The sequence below is a fragment of the Eucyclogobius newberryi genome, unplaced genomic scaffold (assembly GCF_026437365.1).
Source record: "Eucyclogobius newberryi isolate DKJ021-1_F unplaced genomic scaffold, fEucNew1.0.hap1 SCAF_2, whole genome shotgun sequence".
NCBI classification, from domain to species: Eukaryota; Metazoa; Chordata; class Actinopteri; order Gobiiformes; family Gobiidae; genus Eucyclogobius; species Eucyclogobius newberryi.
Window position 1 is genome coordinate 39,791,863 of NW_027315834.1, and position 19,978 is coordinate 39,811,840.

At 41.0% G+C, this 19,978-nt stretch overlaps 1 protein-coding gene across 2 annotated transcripts in view; it reads right to left on the reverse strand.

Annotated features, from left to right (window-relative positions):
- Positions 1-19,978, reverse strand: part of nsmfa (NMDA receptor synaptonuclear signaling and neuronal migration factor a) — a 60,045-nt gene that overhangs the window by 12,516 nt on the left and 27,551 nt on the right. For both annotated transcript variants that reach the window (XM_072455288.1, XM_072455287.1), the window contains 3 exons: positions 15,046-15,098; positions 10,493-10,623; positions 16-99 (listed from right to left, as the gene is read on the reverse strand). In XM_072455288.1, the coding sequence (XP_072311389.1) occupies positions 16-99; positions 10,493-10,623; positions 15,046-15,098 (268 nt within the window). The remainder of the gene's footprint in view (positions 1-15; positions 100-10,492; positions 10,624-15,045; positions 15,099-19,978) is intronic.

The window sequence follows — 19,978 nt, forward strand, 5'->3', positions numbered from 1 at the left end:
TGTGGCAGGACTCACGTAGAGGATGGGGATGATTGAAGGGTCATCCCTGCGGATTATAGTGGGAACATACTCCGCCTTGGGAACCTTAGATGAGATCAGCTGCAGGTGAAGGAGACACGAGAAGAGGAAAGAGGAGAGACGATGAGACTAAGCACACACCACTCAATCCAAAAGCACACACCACTCGACTGGGTACGTTTACATGGCCAGCGAAAATCAGATTAGACTAGAATAATCAGGAAAAGCCAAAATGTCAGACTTTCATCCTTGTGATTCTTTAGATTAGATATTTTATGTACATAGTTTGTTCACTTTTGAGTTCGTCCACATTCAGAACCGCTTCAGTCCCATTTAAGACTTGATTTAGCTCTATGTTTGGACTTGTTATAGAACTGGTTTACATCTGAGCTACTCGGAATGCCAAATCTGTTCGTCGGTGGAAATTGTTGCATGTGAAAAGTTCGAGACACACAACATTATAGCGAGGTTAAAAGTGGAACACTGACACAGAGTCAAGCAGCAGGCTACAATCTGTCTGCCTCCTCACTGCTGCAACATATGGGACTGTTTTTCCTCAAATTGCATTCTTTGCATCGTATAAAACTAAGCAAAGATCTGATGTTTTACCTCCGATACCTTACCTTTTACATCCGATATGAGTTTGCGCCTTCGTTGAGGCTTCCACAGAGCATTATCTAACCAGATGTACTGTGTTTACGACGGAGCAGACTGTCCTCGCTTTGTTATTGACTGTAAAACTTTAAAACCAACCTTTGTGACTTACTCGCAAATGGTAAATCTTCAACATAGTGAAACCTTTCCTTTTTTACTTTAGTTAATCTAATTTACATTTTGTACATGGTTGAACTAAGCAAAACGTAATGTGACCGAAGAATGTCGTTTCACATACAATTTAAATATGCTCAATGACAATATGTCAATGACGAGCAACTGGCAACTTGCAATCGATTAAGAGTTTAAGACAAGTTTAAGAAGAGTTAGAATAGAAAATGATCTTAGAGTCTTTAGAGAGACTTTAGATTCAGAGACTTCTTTTGTCGTTCATTTAAAATAAATGTAAGAATAAGAGGTAAATTAAAGCCGCAAGCGGCAATGATCGGCCCTCGCCACGCCGCCGCCGCTACGCCGCAAGAGGAGGGGGCGCTAACGCGCCCCAATTGTCCTTTTATTACGCCTACTGCTGAATCTGTGACGCTGTCACATCTTCTCCCCTTTGTTTTACCATCAAAAAGCAATTTTATTTTGAATTCTTGGCAAAATGTGCGGCTTTGCCGCACAGAGACCGTGACTTTTTGAATAAAAATGTGGATACCTTTTGATGGTCCACCCCTGAAGATGAGTCTCACCAAATTTCAGGTTAATAGGGCTAACGCCCTGGGAGGAGTTTGTGAAAGTATAAAGTGTAAACATGTTCTGGCGATTTCCCCATTGGAATAACATGGGAGGTTTTGGTGATCGCTACGGCAACGCCATAACAATTATGACATGGGTCTCATTGACTTTTTTGATGGGGATGCTAAAATTGAGTTGTGTGTCAAATTTCATATAATTTCGCAAAACTAAACATTTAACCTCCATATAAAATCTGTAGGGGGCGCTGTGGCGCCAAATTAATTTATTTCACTTCAAGTAGGTTTAGGGCAAAGAGTTTAACAACTGATTCTAATTTGACGGAATTCGGACTTTATCTGCGCAAATGGCAGAAATGTAAAATTTGGGAGATTTCTGAAATTCTAGCTACAGTTTGCGGCTTCGCCGCACAGAGACCGTGACAGGTATCAATGTAATTTTAATAACTTTTGATGTCCCACTCCTCAGTACTATTTTCACCAAATTTCAGCTTTTTAGAGCCAACGCCCTGGGAGGAGTTCGTAAAAGTACGACATTTGGAAAAACTCCCGAGTCATGCTTAGCCATTTTTGAACCAATATGGCCGACATTTGGTTGGGCAGACGGCGTTGCCGTAATAATATTTTTTACTTCTCTTGTCACCATCTACCTCTGCGCCAAATTTCATGATTCTACGATCAGATTTTTTTTGGGTCATCTCCTATCTCAATGCATTTTTGGTACATTTGGGGGCGCTGACGCGCCAATTTTTTTTATTTTAGAAAAGAGAAATAGCCAGAATGTAGAGAGGCACGATTTTTAGAGGTGTGAACATTTTTGTGACTTTTCGTCAATGTTCACTGGGTGAAAAATAGAGGGGTTGGTCCTGAGAAGAAAGAAAGAAGAAGAAGAAAGATTATTAAAGCCGCAAGCGGCATCCAACGGCCCTCGCGGGCCGCCGGCCTTCCGACTCTGCTCTCTGCATTTTACAGAGATGGCGCTTACGCAATTGTCTAAGAACTAAGACAGTGACACATTGTACATGTACAATGCTGTGCTTAACCAGTGCAAATGAACACAAATGTCGGTCAAATGTGCAGCTCCAGCGCACAGAGACCGTGACACTTGGAATAAAAATATGGATAATTTTTGATGCTCCACTTGTGTAGATTATTTTCCCAAAATATGAGCTTGATCGAGCTATTGCCCACAGAGGAGTTCATTAAAGTGTGAAGCATAAATGTGAACATTTCAAGGATTTGGCGTTTTTCCCATTTGTGACATATATTTGCGGCTCTACCGCACAGAGACCCTAGTACTTAAAATCAAAATATGGATAACTTTTGATGCTCCGCTTGTGTAGATGATTCTCCCCAAATATGAACTTGATCGGGTAATCGCCCTAGGAGGAGTTTGTTAAAGTGTGAAGTGTAAAAATGTGGTCATTTTAGAGATTTAGCGGTTTCCCCATAGGGATAACATGGGATGTTTCTGTCATCGCTACGGCTACGCTGTACAAAATATGACTTTGGCTCCCATACTTTTAATTTGGGGATGGCAAATGAGAATTGTGTGCAAAATGTCATGTCATTTGGAAAAAACTCTTGTTTATATGCCACTCTGAAGGCCAAATAGTCCAAATTCTGCGAAAAGTTTGCGGCTCAGCTGCACAGAGACCGTAAATGTTATCCATAAAATTTGAATAACTTTTGATGCCCCACTTGTATAGAGGAAGTACACCGATTTTGAGATCGGTGGGCCAAACGCACTAGGAGGAGTTTGTTAAAGTGTGAAGCGTAAATGTGAACATTTCAAGGATTTGGCGTTTTTCCCATTTGTGACAGTGTATTTGCAGCTCCACCGCACAGAGACCGTAGCACTTAGAATCAAAATATGGATAACTTTTGATGCCCCGTTTGTGTAGATGATTTCCCCAAATATGAGCTTGATCGGGCAATCGCCCTGGGAGGAGTTCGTTAAAGTGTGAAGCGTAAAAATGTGGTCATTTTAGAGATTTCGCTGTTTTCCCATTTCTGACATATATTTGCGGGTCCGCCACACAGAGACCGTAGCACTTAAAATCAAAATATGGATAACTTTTGATGCCCCGCTTGTGTAGATGATTTTCCCCAAATATGAGTTTGATCGGACAATCGCCCCAGGAGGACTTTGTTAAAGTGTGAAGCGTAAAAATGTGGTGATTTGAGCGATTTTGCGATTTTCCCATAAGGATAACATGGGATGTTTCTGTCATCGCTACGGTTACGCCGTACAAAATATGACTTTGGCTCTCATACTTGTATGATCAGGATGGCAAATTAGAATTTTGTGCAAAATATCATGTCATTTGGAAAAACTCTATTGTTTATAGGCCACTCTGAAGGCCAAATAGTCAGAATTCTGGGAAACGTTTGCGGCTCCGTCGCACAGAGACCGTAAAAGTTATCCTTAAAATTTGGATAACTTTAGATGCCCCACTTGTCTAGAGGACGTACACCGATTTTGAGGTTGGTGGGCAAAACGCACTTCGCGGTTCGTTAAAGTGTAAAACATAAAAAATGTGGTAATTTGAGAGATTTTGTGGTTTTCCCATAGGGATAACATGGGAGGTTTCTGTCATCGCTACGACTACGCCGTAAAAATTTAGGCATTTTTGTGATTGGCTTTTGTGATCGGGACGGCAAAATAGAATTTTGGGTAAAGTTTAGACAATTTTGGTAAAACTAATTATTGACCTTCAATGTTAATTTAAAGATCACTCTGTAGGGGGCGCTATCGCGGCCATTTCAATTTTGTCATCCTAAACTGGTCCAAACTAGAAAGTTTAACAACTGATTCAAATTTGGTCCTAATCAGACTCGTTTTGATCAAATGGGAGCAATTTTTAGATTAGCAATATCCCAAAATAAGTGGTCCAACTTTGCGTTTGCGCCGCACACAGAGCGTAAAAGGTATACCAAAAATTTGGATAACTTTAGATGCCCCACTTGTCCAGAGGACGTACGCCGATTTTGAAGTCGGTGGGCAAAACACCCTAGGAGGAGTTCGTCAAAGTTTGACGTGAACAAAATGTCTAACTCAGCTTGTTTTCATTTTCAAAGGAAGATGGCGGGCATAGGGTAAGTCTGGGGGCGTGGCCACTGTAATATTTTTTTTTTGTCCTCAAGAGAGGAATGCGTGTCCCGAATTTCGTAGCTCTACGACGAAGTTGACCTCGGGGCGTCTCCCATAGGCGCAATGTATTTTGACTTTTGTCGGTGGCGCTGTCGCGCCATTTTTTAACGTAAAAAAAAATGGCCCAGAAAAAATCAAATTTTTCGCCGATTCTGAATTTTGGGCAAAGTTTGGTGAGTTTTTGAGCATGTTCAGGGGGTCAAATTAGAGCTCAAAAAGCAGAAGAACAAGAAAAATTAAAGCCGCAAGCGGCATCCAACGGCCCTCGCGGGCCGCCGGCCTTCCGACTCTGCGCTTTCGACTTGATAAAGATGGCGCCCTTATTGTGTTGAATTAAAAAAGAACTTGACAGACGGCGACACATTGGACATGGCCAATCCAGTGCAAATTAACACAAGTGTCGGTCAAATGTGCGGGTCCGCCGCACAGAGACCGTGACACTTGGAATAAAAATATGGATAACTTTTGATGCCGCGCTTGTGTAGATGATTTTCCCCAAATATGAGCTTGATCGAGCTATTGCCCTTAGAGGAGTTTGTTAAAGTGTGAAGCGTAAATGTGAACATTTCAGAGATTTCGCTGTTTTCCCATTTCTGACATATATTTGCGGGTCCGCCACACAGAGACCGTAGCACTTAGAATCAAAATATGGATAAGTTTTGATGCCCCGCTTGTGTAGATGATATTCTCCAAATATGAACTTGATCGGGCAATCGCCCTAGGAGGAGTTTGTTAAAGTGTGAAGCGTAAAAATGTGGTGATTTGAGCGATTCTACAATTTTCCCATAAGGATAACATGGGATGTTTCTGTCATCGCTACGGTTACGCCGTACAAAATATGACTTTGGCTCTCATACTTGTATGATCAGGATGGCAAATTAGAATTTAGTGCAAAATGTCATGTCATTTGGAAAAACTCTATTGTTTATAGGCCACTCTGAAGGCCAAATAGTCAGAATTCTGGGAAACGTTTGCGGCTCCGTCGCACAGAGACCGTAAAAGCTATCCTTAAAATTTGGATAACTTTAGATGCCCCACTTGTCTAGAGGACGTACACCGATTTTGAGGTTGGTGGGCAAAACGCACTAGGAGGAGTTCGTTGAAGTGTAAAACATAAAAATGTGGTAATTTGAGAGATTTTGCGGTTTTCCCATAGGGATAACATGGGAGGTTTCTGTCATCGCTACGACTACGCCGTAAATATTTAGGCATTTTTGTGATTGGCTTTTGTGATCGGGACGGCAAAATAGAATTTTGGGTAAAGTTTAGACAATTTTGGTAAAACTAATTTTTGACCTTCAATGTTAATTTAAAGGTCACTCTGTAGGGGGCGCTATCGCGGCCATTTCAATTTTGTCAGCCTAAACTGGTCCAAACTAGAAAGTTTAACAACTGATTCAAATTTGGTCCTAATCGGACTGGTTTTGATCAAATGGGAGCAATTTTTAGATCTGCAATATTCCAAAATAAGTTGTCCAACTTTGCGGCTGCGCCGCACACAGACCGTAAAAGGTATCTCAAAAAATTGAATAACTTTAGATGCCCCACTTGCCCAGAGGACGTACGCCGATTTTGAAGTCGGTGGGCAAAACGCCCTAGGAGGAGTTCGTCAAAGTTTGACGTGAACAAAATGACTAACACAGCGTATTTTCACTTTCAAAGGAAGATGGCGGCCATAGGGTAAGTCTGGGGGCGTGGCCACAATGATTTTTTTTGTTCGTCCTCACGAGAGGAATGCGTGTCCCGAATTTCGTAGCTTTACGCCAAAGTTGACCTCGGGGCGTCTCCCATAGGCGCAATGTATTTTGACTTTTGTCGGTGGCGCTGTCGCGCCATTTTTTAACGCAAAAAAAAATGGCCCAGAAAAAACAAAATTTTTCGCCGATTCTGAATTTTGGGCAAAGTTTGGTGAGTTTTTGAGCATGTTCAGGGGGTCAAATTAGAGATCAAAGCGCTGAAGAAGAACAAGAAAAATAATAATAATAATAATAATAATAATATTTTTAGCAAAAACAATATAGCCGTTTTTTCTATAACAACAAATTATACATCGTTTGAAAGCTCTAAGCCTTCCCCATGCCGCCATGGGGTGGAATCATCATTACGAGCGCTTACGCGCTCGTCACTCCCTATTCCGTCGGGATGCCCCGCCCACTCCCCATAGACTTCCATTGATTTGAGCAGATACAAGCATGGCCCATGCCTGCGGCATGGATTCTCGCATACGGGACGATGCCAGGAGGGTTTTTGGAGGAATGCAGCGCTTCGCGCTGCTGTTGTCAACAATTAGTGAATGGGCTACGCCCATTCACTAATTGTTGACTATTTCTGTCATAGCAGGAGTAAGTATGCATGATCCATGCCTTCGGCATGGGCTAGTTCACTGTACTTGCCAGGGGCGACGGGGTACCAAACATGCGGGCTGCGCCCGCATGTTTGGTCAGACAGTTGCAACGCTGCCTTCGGCAGCGTTGCGGGAGCAATAGGCCCTCCCCCTGCTGGGGCTCGGGCCTAATAATAATAATATTTTTAGCAAAAACAATATAGCCGTTTCCACTATAACAACAAATTATACATCGTTTGAAAGCTCTAAGCCTTCCCGATGCCGCCATGGGGTGGAATCATCATTACGAGCGCTTACGCGCTCGTCACTCCCTATTCCGTCGGGATGCCCCGCCCACTCCCCATAGACTTCCATTGATTTGAGCAGATACAAGCATGGCCCATGCCTGCGGCATGGATTCTCGCATACGGGACAATGCCAGGAGGGTTTTTGAAGGAATGCAGCGCTTCGCGCTGCTGTTGTCAACAATTAGTGAATGGGCTACACCCATTCACTAATTGTTGACTATTTCTGTCATAGCAGGAGTAAGTATGCATGATCCATGCCTTCGGCATGGGCTAGTTCACTGTACTTGCCAGGGGCGACGGGGCACCAAACATGCGGGCTGCGCCCGCTGCCAGCGTTGCGGGAGCAATAGGCCCTCCGCCCTGCTGGGGCTCGGGCCTAAATATAGCCGCAAGCGGCAATGATCGGCCCTCGCCACGCCGCCGCCACGCCGCGAGAGGAGGGGGCGCTAACGCGCCCCAATTGTCCTTTTATTACGCCTACAGTGTCAGTCAAATTTGCTGCGCCGCCGCACAGAGACCGTAGCACTTAGAATATAAATATGGATAACTTTTGATGCCCCGCTTGTGTAGATGATATTTCCCAAAGTAAAGCTTGATTGAGCTATTGCCCACGGAGGAGTTTGTTAAAGTGTGAAGCATGAATTTGAACATTTCAAAGATTTGGCGTTTTCCCATTTGTGACAGTGCTCCACGGCACAGAGACCGTAGCACTTGAAATCAAAATATGACTGACTTTTGATGCCCCGCTTGTGTAAATGATTCTCCCCAAATATGAGATTGATCGGGCAATCGCCCTAGGAGGAGTTCGTTAAAGTGTGAAGCGTAAAAATGTGGTCATTTTAGAGATTTCGCTGTTTTCCCATTTCTGACATATATTTGCGGGTCCGCCACACAGAGACCGTAGCACTTAGAATCAAAATATGGATTTTGAAGTTGTTGGGCAAAACGCCCTAGGAGGAGTTTGTCAAAGTTTGACGTGAACAAAATGGCTAACACAGCGTGTTTTCATTTTCAAAGGAAGATGGCGGCCATAGGGTAAGTCTGGGGGCGTGGCCACAATAATATTTGTTTTTTGTCCTCACAAGAGGAATGCGTGTTCCGAATTTCGTAGCTTTACGACAAAGTTGACCTCGGGGCGTCTCCCATAGGCGCAGTGTATTTTGACTTTTGTCGGTGGCGCTGTCGCGCCATTTTTTTAGGAAAAAAAAAATGGCCCAGAAAAAACAAAATTTTTCGCCGATTCTGAATTTTGGGCAAAGTTTGGTAAGTTTTTGAGCATGTTCAGGGGGTCAAATTAGAGTTCAAAGCGATGAAGAACAAGAAAAATAATAATAAATATAGCCGCAAGCGGCAATGATCGGCCCTCGCTACGCCGCCGCCACGCCGCAAGAGGAGGGGGCGCTAACGCGCCCCAATTGTCCTTTTATTACGCCTACTGCTGAATCTTTGACGCTGTCACATCTTCTCCCCTTTGTTTTACCATCAAAAAGCTATTTTATTTTGAATTCTTGGCAAAATGTGCGGCTTTACCGCACAGACACCGTTACTCTTTGAATAAAAATGTGGATAATTTTGATGGTCCACCCCTGAAGATGAGTCTCACCAAATTTCAGGTTAGTAGGGCTAACGCCCTGGGAGGAGTAGGTGAAAGTATAAAGTGTAGACATGTTCTGGTGATTTCCCCATTGGAATAACATGGAAGGTTTCGGTCATCGTTACGGCAAAGCCATAACAATTATGACATGGGTCTCATTGACTTTTTTGATGGGGATTCTAAAATTGAGTTGTGTGTCAAATTTCATAAAATTTCTCAAAACTAAACATTTAACCTCCATACAAGATCTGTAGGGGGCGCTGTGGCTCCAAATTAATTTATTTCACTTCAAGTAGGTTTAGGGCAAAGAGTTTAACAACTGATTCTAATTTGACGCAATTCGGACTTTATCTGCGCAAACGGCAGAAATTTTAAATATGGGAGATTTCTGAAATTCTAGCTACAGTTTGCGGCTTCGCCGCACCGAGACCGTGAGAGGTATCAATGTAATTTGGATAACTTTTGATGTCCCACTCCTCAGTAGCATTTTCACCAAATTTCAGCTTTTTAGGGCCAACGCCCTGGGAGGAGTTCGTAAAAGTACGACGTTTGGAAAAACTCCGAAGTCATGTTTAGCCATTTTTGAAGCAATATGGCCGACATTTGGTTGGGCGGACGGCGTTGCCGTAATAATATTTTTTACTTCTCTTGTCACCATCTACCTCGGCGCCAAATTTCATGATTCTACGATCAGATTTTTTTGGGGTCATTTCCCATCTCTCAATGCATTTTTGGTACATTTGGGGGCGCTGACGCGCCAGTTTTTTTTTGTTTTAGAAAAGGGAAATAGCCAGAATGTAGAGAGGCACGATTTTTAGAGGTGTGAACATTTTTGTGACTTTTCGTCAATGTTCACTGGGTGAAAAATAGGGGGGTTGGTCCCGAGAAGAAGAAGAAGAAGAAAGAAAGAATAATATTCCGATGCGAAAACAATGGGAAAGCAATAGGCCCTCCGCCCTGCTGGGGCTCGGGCCTAAATATTCCGATGCGAAAACAATGTTTCCCATTTTTCAAATATCATAAACTATACATTTTCGGAAAGCGCTCGCGCTTTCCTACTTCATGGTGTGGGTCCCTGGTCACTGACGGGTACTTTCGTTAATTTTGAGTGGGCTCCGCCCACTTTGTGTTTTTGGCCCTCTATACAGTAATAATGTTCAATTTTTGCATTACATGCTTATATGCATGGAACATGCAAGAGATGGGGAACGTATTCGTGAGCTACTTAGCGCAAATGAGTGCTTTATAAGGAGATGATGGCGACAATGTAAAGTGCTCGTTTAGTGCGCACTTTTGCACGGGCTTCGCCCGTTTACAACGGTAATGTTCCATTTTCCTACTACTAATTAGTATGCACGGGGCGTGCATGAGTGAAGGAGTGCGTTAGTGAGTGTTTGGAAGTGGGCGAGCGCTGACCGCTCGATTTCGTGCGCACTACGTGCGCACTTTCGCAGCCGTGCTTTGCACGGCCTTACAAGATTAATAGGCCTCTCGCCAGCTTGTGGCGCTCGGGCCTAATAAAAATATGGCATGTTGTTTCCTATTAAAAGTTTATGTATTCAGATTGCAAACTAACAATATGTATAATAATAATAATAATTTAAGAAAAAAGGGTAGTTTTGCTTGTAGTTTTGCTATTTTTTTAAATTATTGGTGTAGATTAAATCCTTTATGTTTCATTCGGCCCATTGGTGTCTAACACTTTTATTTATAGACGCTGTGTTTTAGAAGCAGTTGCCTCACCATAATCTTGGGCGGTACAAAGTCGTCTCCTTCACACGCCTGCCTCTCCTGCTCCTTCTCCTCCTCCCAGTCCAGGCTGTCCTCCTGGCCGCTCTCGTCCACGTTCCCAGTGGACGCCTGCAGGTCTCCACCTGACGCACAAAGACAGGGTCCCAGTGAAGAGGTTAATGTAGCTGACAGAAGGGAGCCGAGGTGGAGGTAGAGAGGGGAGGAAGAGGAGAGTCGGGATGGGACTCTTAATGATGGGACACAGAGGAGTGACAGATGGAAGAAGGCCACAGCACAGACAGCTGCAGCGCCACGCTGAACGAGTGATAGTGGCTGTGGCAGCAGGTTTGAGAGCAGCTAACAAGGAGAACCTGACTTTATACAGCCAGTGTATAAGATCTGTCTGCTTACTGTTTCTACAGCTGGACCAAAAGACATGATGCAGCTTATTTACCTTAAAGAGAAGGGGCTTCCAATGTTATAATGGGACAGCTTTATAAGATAAGTGAAGGCCGGTACCCCCAAAAATAACTGTGCAAGCGATCCAGGGCCCCCACTGCAGTTACATATTTAACATTTAAATTAGGTTTAATTTGTATTTATTTGTGTGGTTCATTGTATTATTTTACCTAATTTTGCTAAAATATACCGTTTCCAATTAAAATATATACTAAATACATCGTCATAATTTTAAAACGAATAAAGACAAGATTTGTGCATCAATTTGTCGACTAAAAGGTTTGGTTGGCTAAAACACATTGACAGATTAATTGACTAAACAGCTCTATACCATTCCTGGATGACTAAGGGATTACATGGACTATTAAATATTATTGAGTATCATACCATATTTTCTGTACATCGTACAACAAGCTTATGCTGAAATATTTGCATTTGACTGCTCAAGTTTCACTATGCCACAGGAAAAATACTAAAAGCATTGATAATAATGGTGAAGAATGAGGCATAAAAAAGTCCAAAAGCAATAATTTAGGTTGAGAATTATAAGATGGATGCAAAAAAAGACAAATATATATAAGGATTGTGAATGCATTAGACAGAGACAATAAGAATATAAGAATATTATAACAGTAACACACACACAATATAACAGTAACACACACACAATATAACAGTAACAGAGGAGAGAGTCAGGCACCACCTACACTTTATCAACAGTTACATTGCTCTTCATCTGAACACACAGGAACATCGTGAATGTTCCTGTGGAGACGACATCACACACACACACACACACACACACGCACACACACACACACGCACGCACGCACACACACACACACACACACACACACACACACACACACACACGCAGCTGGCTCACAATACAACTCATCTGATCTAAAGACACAAAATACTCACAAAGAGTCCAGGAGACACCACTGAGGACGGACCACAGCGCAGAGGGACACGGGACGAGGGGGAATTCTATGTCTAGTGTAATGGTTTTTCATGAACAGATTTGAAAAAATGTGGAAATTACACTGTAGCAACTCAAAGAAATAAGAAAATAAGGTGTGATTTTCATTGCAGAAGAAACCCAACTTTACTTAAACCCAATAAACTTTTAGCATAAATTCAGAAGTAAAAATAAATAAAAAATTGATCATCTGCTGACAGTAACACCATTACTTGTTGTTACTCAGTACTTTATCCCTTCCTCTTTTTTTTTACTCTCTAGAAGAGTCCAATTAGCAAAAATATCTCTGTTTTGAAAAATTGTCAAAATGTGTTTATTTTCTGTTACATCTTTATCAATGGAAATAGTCGATGTGGAATTTATCAAGGAGGGATGTAATCACGCATATTCATGTATTGATAACAGTAAATACATTTGGCTTTTGAAAACCTCACAAAAAGTATACTGTAAGCCTCTGTTAACCTTTAAAAATGGAACTTATTTTACTTTAGCAAATAAACTATTTTGCACCTTGTCAAACTTCATTATATTTTCTGCAACCAATACAAAGACAGTGGATGTTTTACATAGTAAATACTACATTTGCTCTCCAAGAAAATAAACAGCATGAATAAGCTGGCTCCTCATCACACGTGTTGTTGTGGGAGCTGTGCACTATGTTAGCTCATGTCAGTGACAGTGAATTACACCTGTGTGCTGATTACAGACCTTTTTATATCACAACGCTGCTGCTAAATGGCTTTTGCAGGAGCCATCTGCATTTGATATTAATTAATGACAAAATACAGAGAGAGCAGAGACACAGGGAGCTGTAATCAATCTGTCAGTCTGAATGTGGAGGCACGAGTTGAGCTCTTCTTCTTCAGGCAGCTTTTGCCCCTGACACTGCTGCAGGTTTTTGAGTATACCTTGACCTTTTAGTACAGCATCTCCACTGCAAATCATGCCACTAAGCGTGCACTGATTCACACAAAGAATTTCTCAGTGTAACCAGAATTGGGAACAGAATTCTTGAAAATACCAGTTGCAGATACTGCCATATTGGTGAATAGCCTCCATTATGAGGGAATCAAACCAGTCTCTGCGTGAGGAGAATCCAATGACATTTCTGGGGTGGGGTCACTCCAGGAGCGGCTGAAACTCTTCGATATACGCTCAGCAAACGCTAGTGCAGGCGGAGAGATAGTCACACACACAAACGCACACAAACGCACACAAACGCACACCAAGCTGAAGTGAAAAGGCGACCTTTGTCAGCCCCATCAACACTCGACAACAGCTAACACAGGACCATGATGCAGCTGGGACAAGGAGACGCAGGGCCTCTCTGAACTAACAGCACAGCTCACATCCAAACACAATAACACGCTGGAACCACCTCACACACAGGGGGTGAACAGAGACCACTGCTGACTTTAAAGTGGTCGATTAAAGGCATTTAGGAGTGAATGTACACAATGCTATTAATATAGATCTTAAACAATTGGTCTATAATGTATTAAGTTGGCCGCTACAGCCAAGCCAAAGCATTTCTGATCACATTTGCACACATTTTACCTGTGTAGATTTCAGTTTGCGTCCAAGAGCTTAATTCAAGTTTAATTGGTTTTGTCCTTGTCATGTTCAAACTTGGCCCACTTCTCAGCTCTTCTTAAACACCACTTTGCAGAACGTGATAATGATTTAACCCAAGCGACTATTTCCAAAATGGAAGGTGAAGAATGTTTTTTAGTGTGTGTGTGAGACAGAGATAAATATAGGCTTTAACAATCTGTAAATGCAGATGACTTTGTACAATCCCCATCTGTGGTTGCACCAGTGCCTTGGGTGACATAACAGATCCATAAATATAATATAAATATAAACCTAAAGACTCTTAGCAAACTTTTCAGTCAATATTGATCTGTGGTGTTAAAACACTGCAAGTGAACATGGAAATATAACTTGGAGATATAAATTCTAAACATTTTATGTAGTTTACTTACATAAATGTGAGGGGAAATGTATGAAAAGGTTTTTCATCATTTATCGTTTTCAAATAAACTACTGACCTAACCTAATACTGATGTGCAATTCCATCATATGTGCAATTACTGTGAAATTCATGTGCAATCCATGTGCCGTTGTGACACATATTCATGTGCAATTACTGTCATGATCACATGCAATGGTATTTATGTATTTATTTATTTGTCTATGGGAGTTTTTGTTTATAGGAGATCTTCTACTGAAAGTGTTTTTCAGACTTCCTATAAGTGATCTGTTCTTTTCTTCTGTATCTACCTGCGTTGCACCAATGAAATTTCCCCATGTGGGACAATGAAGGATTAACTTATCTTATCTAATAAAGCCATTTTATGCGAAACCATGAAAAACGGAAAGAGTAGGTTTTAAATGTCTTGCTTTATTTTGTTGATTAGATCCAAAAATGTACAGAGGTAATTTGTAATACTTTGTTTAGCATTTGATTAAGGAGAAATGTCTAAAAAGTAAAATTTTATCTAATTCATTATAATTAAAACAGGCTTGGAAATAGATACAAAACATAAAAACACTTACAGAGAGGATTGTGGATACCTTAGTTCTTGTGTAAACTAGATTTGATTGACAGTTGACGTTTTTTTGGACTTTAACTTGAGCTTAGTTTTGATCCGTAGTAAAAAATCCTTCAATACCTCAAATTCTAGTTGAGTACAAGATTATCAGAGAGTATGCATTTTAAGACAATGGCTTTTGAAGTTCTAAATCTATGGATGTGAGTGGATTAAATGAAATTGCATGAAAGCCTATGTGTTGAAAGAGTAAGAGTTGTCGTGTCTTAAAGTGCACTTTTGTTTTAGCACTATAGCTATACTGGCTGTGGATAATTGGCACACAACTTAGTGGAAGGTATAGCCACAACAAAGCAGGGGAAGGGCACACACACCTATAGCAGCTACAGCAACGTGCACAGTCACTTTCCTTCTCATCAAACCAGCAGCAGTCCACACACACACACACACACACACACACAAACAAACAAACAAACAAACAAACCTATTTAAAGAAACACGGCAAACCCACAGATGACAGTGGGGTGAACCAGAGAACAAGAGAACAAACACTCCACAAATGTCTGACTCACTCTGCGCTTTCATCCGCCGGCTGCCCACCATCCGAAGATGCTTCCGGAAGTTCCTGCGGGCCCACGGATCAGAAGTGGAGGAGGGAGATTCCGGGCAGCGGAGGAACCCGAATGTAAACCAGGGGAGAGAGGAGGGGGCAGTGGGTGGGATGTGACAAAAGAAGACAACGGAGAGATGTTACTTAAGCAACCGCGTCTAAATGTGCAAATAATTATAGGTAAATGGGCGAAATGAGTATGTTTTCTTGTCAGAGTGAAGAGAAAATATATGGTGTGGGTGCGGCAAGTTACTTTAGAATGAGCTTCTGTTTGCCCAGATGTAAGCAAGCCACGGGTGCAATTAAAGTAACATTGACAAGGTGTAATTTAAAAGATTTGCCATTATCAACTTTGACCATAGCACTCTTAACAATGGGCCACCTCTGCCTCCATTAGAACAGCATAAATGCATTGCATAACAGTAATGATGGCACTGTGAGTAAAACTCCAGCATTATGTGTAGTCTGTTTTTAAATTAAATAATTATAATTCAAATTGAGCAGCAGTGTATGTATTTATGTCTTGGATTTTGTGCTTTACAAGGTTGTCAATCTTCTCAAAGTGCTATAGTAAGCCACTGCTCCATGTGGTTTTATACTGGTTGGGTATAGTTTCGTTAAGGCTGCAACAATTAAGCGACTTAGTATAGTATTTTCATAATCATAATCATGATATGGACCACACACACTAAAACACATGCAAAAAGGCAACATTACTAAATAAAAATGTCAAAAAATGATGAATAATTTCAGATTTTCCTCAATAGTTCACGTTATTCAGAAACATATAGCATCTAGAAGAAATCAAGCATCATATTTCAACCTTTATTTGGTTAATAAAGAATTTTAAAAAGTCTCAATATACAATAGAAATACTCATTTGACTAGTCGACTAATTGAATCACTGATTAGTCAATTACTAAAATAATCGCTAGTGACAGCCCTATTCAGTGCTAGTTTAAGTATCGTCTAGTATCTGATATTTGATACTTTTGACCACCCTACTCCTAACACACGCAATAGTAAACTACACCTGAAGCCACAGTCACCCTGGAGCTAAATAACAAAAATGTGCCTGCCTCACTGTACCAACGGCCTAGAGAACAAGTACAGAGTTGCATGTCCAGGGCAAACTCAAATTATAACGGGAAGTAGCCATTGGTTGAAATGTTTACCCTCTTTATCCACAAATGCTGAGTTTCCCTGACTTGCAGGCTTTTCCTCACATGATGTTCTATGCAGGAGCCCCAGATAAACATCCTTTCATCTCCCCGGCTCCCTCCCATGTCACATCCACACTGGCTCAAGCTACAAGTCGACTGATGATTAACGATCTCTGCGTGTGGTGCACCAGTGTCTTCGTGGGGGCAGGCGAACACGAAAATAGTATAAATACATAAAATGGGAAGAATGGGGTTTTTGATCTGTCCTTGGGTTACCTCCGTAAAAGCATCCGTTTTTACTGCTCCAAGGTAACGGTTACTGACATTTTTATAGCAAATTAAATGGGTTGAGATGGCAAAGGAGGTTTTAGATAAGGCGCTTTTATGTAGTCCAAAATACGACTAGTGGAAATGAATGTGTGGAACATTTTTCACTCAGAATATGAAGTGCTTGAACATTAGGACACAATGGAGAAGTGGACACCTTTTAGGAGATTTTTAGAGATGTGAGAAAAGATGTCTCACCCTTTGCCTTAAACATTTTTGATAAAAAGCCTCTAATGCACCATCATAGTAACATCTTAGCCAAACATGATTTGAGTCTTGAAAAATTCTGACTATTTTCCAATCTGTGCCTGTTGTTTAAAGTCCTAAATGGCTTGGCCCCTGCGGTTTAATGGACTTTGGGCTGCAAACTCAATACAACAATCCACAAGACTATTATTTCCTTATGACTGCATCATGTTTATGGTATTTGTCACTCTTTGAACACTTTTGAACAATGAACATTTTCAATGAAAGCCATGACACAGAGGAATATTCTGCCCGACTCTATAAGGACAATCCAAAACTTTAAAACTGAACTAAAAAAGCATTTCAAAAGCACCCAGAGATGTAACCATTAGACTCCTCATGTTCCACGCTCTAATTACATTGGCTCTGTGTGTGTCTCTATCTGTGGATGAAAGAGTGTAGATTGTATTGCGTGTGCAAATAGAGTGTGTAATTTCTGAATTGTCAAATGTTTGTGGGTTGTTCTTTCCCCTGCCAAGGTGAGGATAATTGTCTTAATTAATAATTATCTCTGGAAATGAGGAGCATTTTTTCTGCTCATTTTTGTTTATTTGATTGTCTATATCTGTTTGCTCAAAACTTGGATTTGAACTTAAGAAATGTAGGCAAGATGTAACCATAAACATGCTCAAAACAATCAGTAATTTCAGCAAGTAGTCAAATAAAAGAAAGTGAAAAATACTTTTACTTTCCAGTCCAATTCAAAATTGTAGTGGAGTAGAAAGTATAGAGAACTGCTCTCAAATGTAGTGAAGTGAAAGTAAAAAGTATCGACTGTAAAGTTAAAAGAATAAAAGAGGATTTTTTGGCGCCAAATCTGAGTCTCATTTCCTCGTGGCGTGGACAGCTGAGTAGTTCTTTCACATGTCAATCATTCCTTTTGACCTATTGCACACCTGGAGCCTCGTTCCCAGCATAGCAGCACGTTTCCCTGGCTGCACATGCGTGGTTGATGTGCCAGTGTGTGTTTAGCGAGTTCCTTCAGTGTACAGTACAAAATTACGACAGAGAAAGACTGTATTTGAGCTCAGAAGAGACGGAAATCTGCTGAGACGAGAGATGAGATGCGAGCTGTCGTGCTCATAAACAAACGCACGTGTTGCAGCGAGGCTGTTGCGTGCTCACGCACGCGCACTTTTCAAAAAATAGGTAATACACTTTACTAGACTGTGTCATCTTGCAAACTGTGCAGTAAATCTACTAAGGCTAAACTATTACTACAACGAACAATAATTCAGATAAATAATTCATGAAGTTACAAGCCCAGAACAAACCTGGAAAACCTGAAAATGTGTTGATACGTTGTCAAGGACAGAGCATAAATAACTCCAGACTCACTGCAAGATCTAAACCCTGATTAAGCGTTTGCATCTGCTGAGACTGACAATAGTTATGAGCTCGCTCCAGACAATCGCTTTACTAGAAGCACTTTATGGAAATGATTTGGAGTCTGCCACCGGCTTGTCTCCATGGAGATGTGTTTGCTTTGCCTGGAATGTTCCATAGTACAGCATTAATCTCATCTATTCCATGGCTACTAACAAGAATAAACTAATAAAAAACACCCGTAACTGAATAAATGCGAGATTGATATGTTTAATTCCATACTGGGCAAAGCAAATCCATCTCCGTGCCGACAGACAGATGTCACACAACAGTGCACCTTAAATGCTTATACAAACAAATACAAATCCTCTTATGTCTATATATTAGAGCTATTACAGATTCAATAGATTCAGTCTGTTTGTATTTAGCTGTATAAATCGATATATTTGTCATAATGTAAATTAGAGACAGAAGTGAGCCGGAGAGTTGGCCAATCCGTTTCCGTGCTGAAGCGTTCATCCGTCACGCTGATGAAATAACAGAGCTAATGACATTGACAGAGCAGATGGATGACACAGAGATGTCAGAGGAGTTGAGATGTACTGCTGGTGTCACAGTGCCATCTGGCCCTGGGTGACAAAGCATCTGCCCTGAGTGGGACTCTCCGCCCGCCTCACTCCGCTACCGTTACTGATGTCACTGCCCAGAGTGCAACACTGCCTCCTGGCTTTTCTGAGCGAGCAGTTTGTCTTTAGCACTATATGAGCTTCACTGTTACTGAGTTAATGTTCAATGGCTTAATGTGTTTCTAATGGCAATATAATGGATTGGCATTATACAGCACATTTGTAGATACTCAAAACCCCGATCAGGATTAGAAAAGTCTTATTACCATTGTCAGTAAACAATATTCACAAACTAGGAATGTGTTTTAGCGATATGGTTTAATATAGAACAAGGTGTAATTATGGTAAAAAAATAAGATAAAATAAAATGCATACAAAAAATAAATTATGAGAAATAAAATCAACCCTTTGCAGAGAATTATTTGTTGACTTCAAAGTTACAATTAATCGTAATAATAATAAAAAATAATTACAAAAACTAAACAATGAAATTGTGTTAATGAAGCCAAAATTGTTCTATTCACAAAAAATAAAACAAATATTTAAAAAGGTTTTTCTTGGATAATTCAACAACACTTTTATTTTAGTCATCTGCCATTTAACTCACAAAAACAATCCAATTTATTTTGCACTAAACCACAGGTTTTTAGTAACCAAACATTTTCTGTAAACCTCTTGATTAAAATGACCCAAACCTATCCGTGACTGTTTTTAACGACTAGATCTATTTTATCATTATTATTATTCACAGCAGCTCCACGACCAGTGAGTGAAGTATCTTCCACAAGGACATCAGAAGACAAAGCCGGGAACTGCTGACTGACAAAGACTGACGAAGATGTGTCTGACTGACATCCTGTGCCAACCGTCTCAAACACGGCAAAATCACACACATTCACACAGCAATATGCAAGTTAGCAGAAGAGTCTTGCTTAAAGATGGGGATCAAACCAGCAGCGATGAGATAGTGGCTAAACGTTTCATCTCAAAGTCTATGTGAATGCATGTATATTTAACTCCCAGGTGAAAATGTTTTGTGGATGACAGCAAACATCTGGCCCGCGAGTCGAGCTATGGTTGAATCCTCCCTGAGCCTTTCTAAAAGCTGGCGACTGTGAATTGAGACCTTCAAGTGAAGCATGCAAGTCTGGCTTTGTCAGATTAGACATCGTGGTAAATAAGAAATAACAGGAGTGCACAAAGAGCA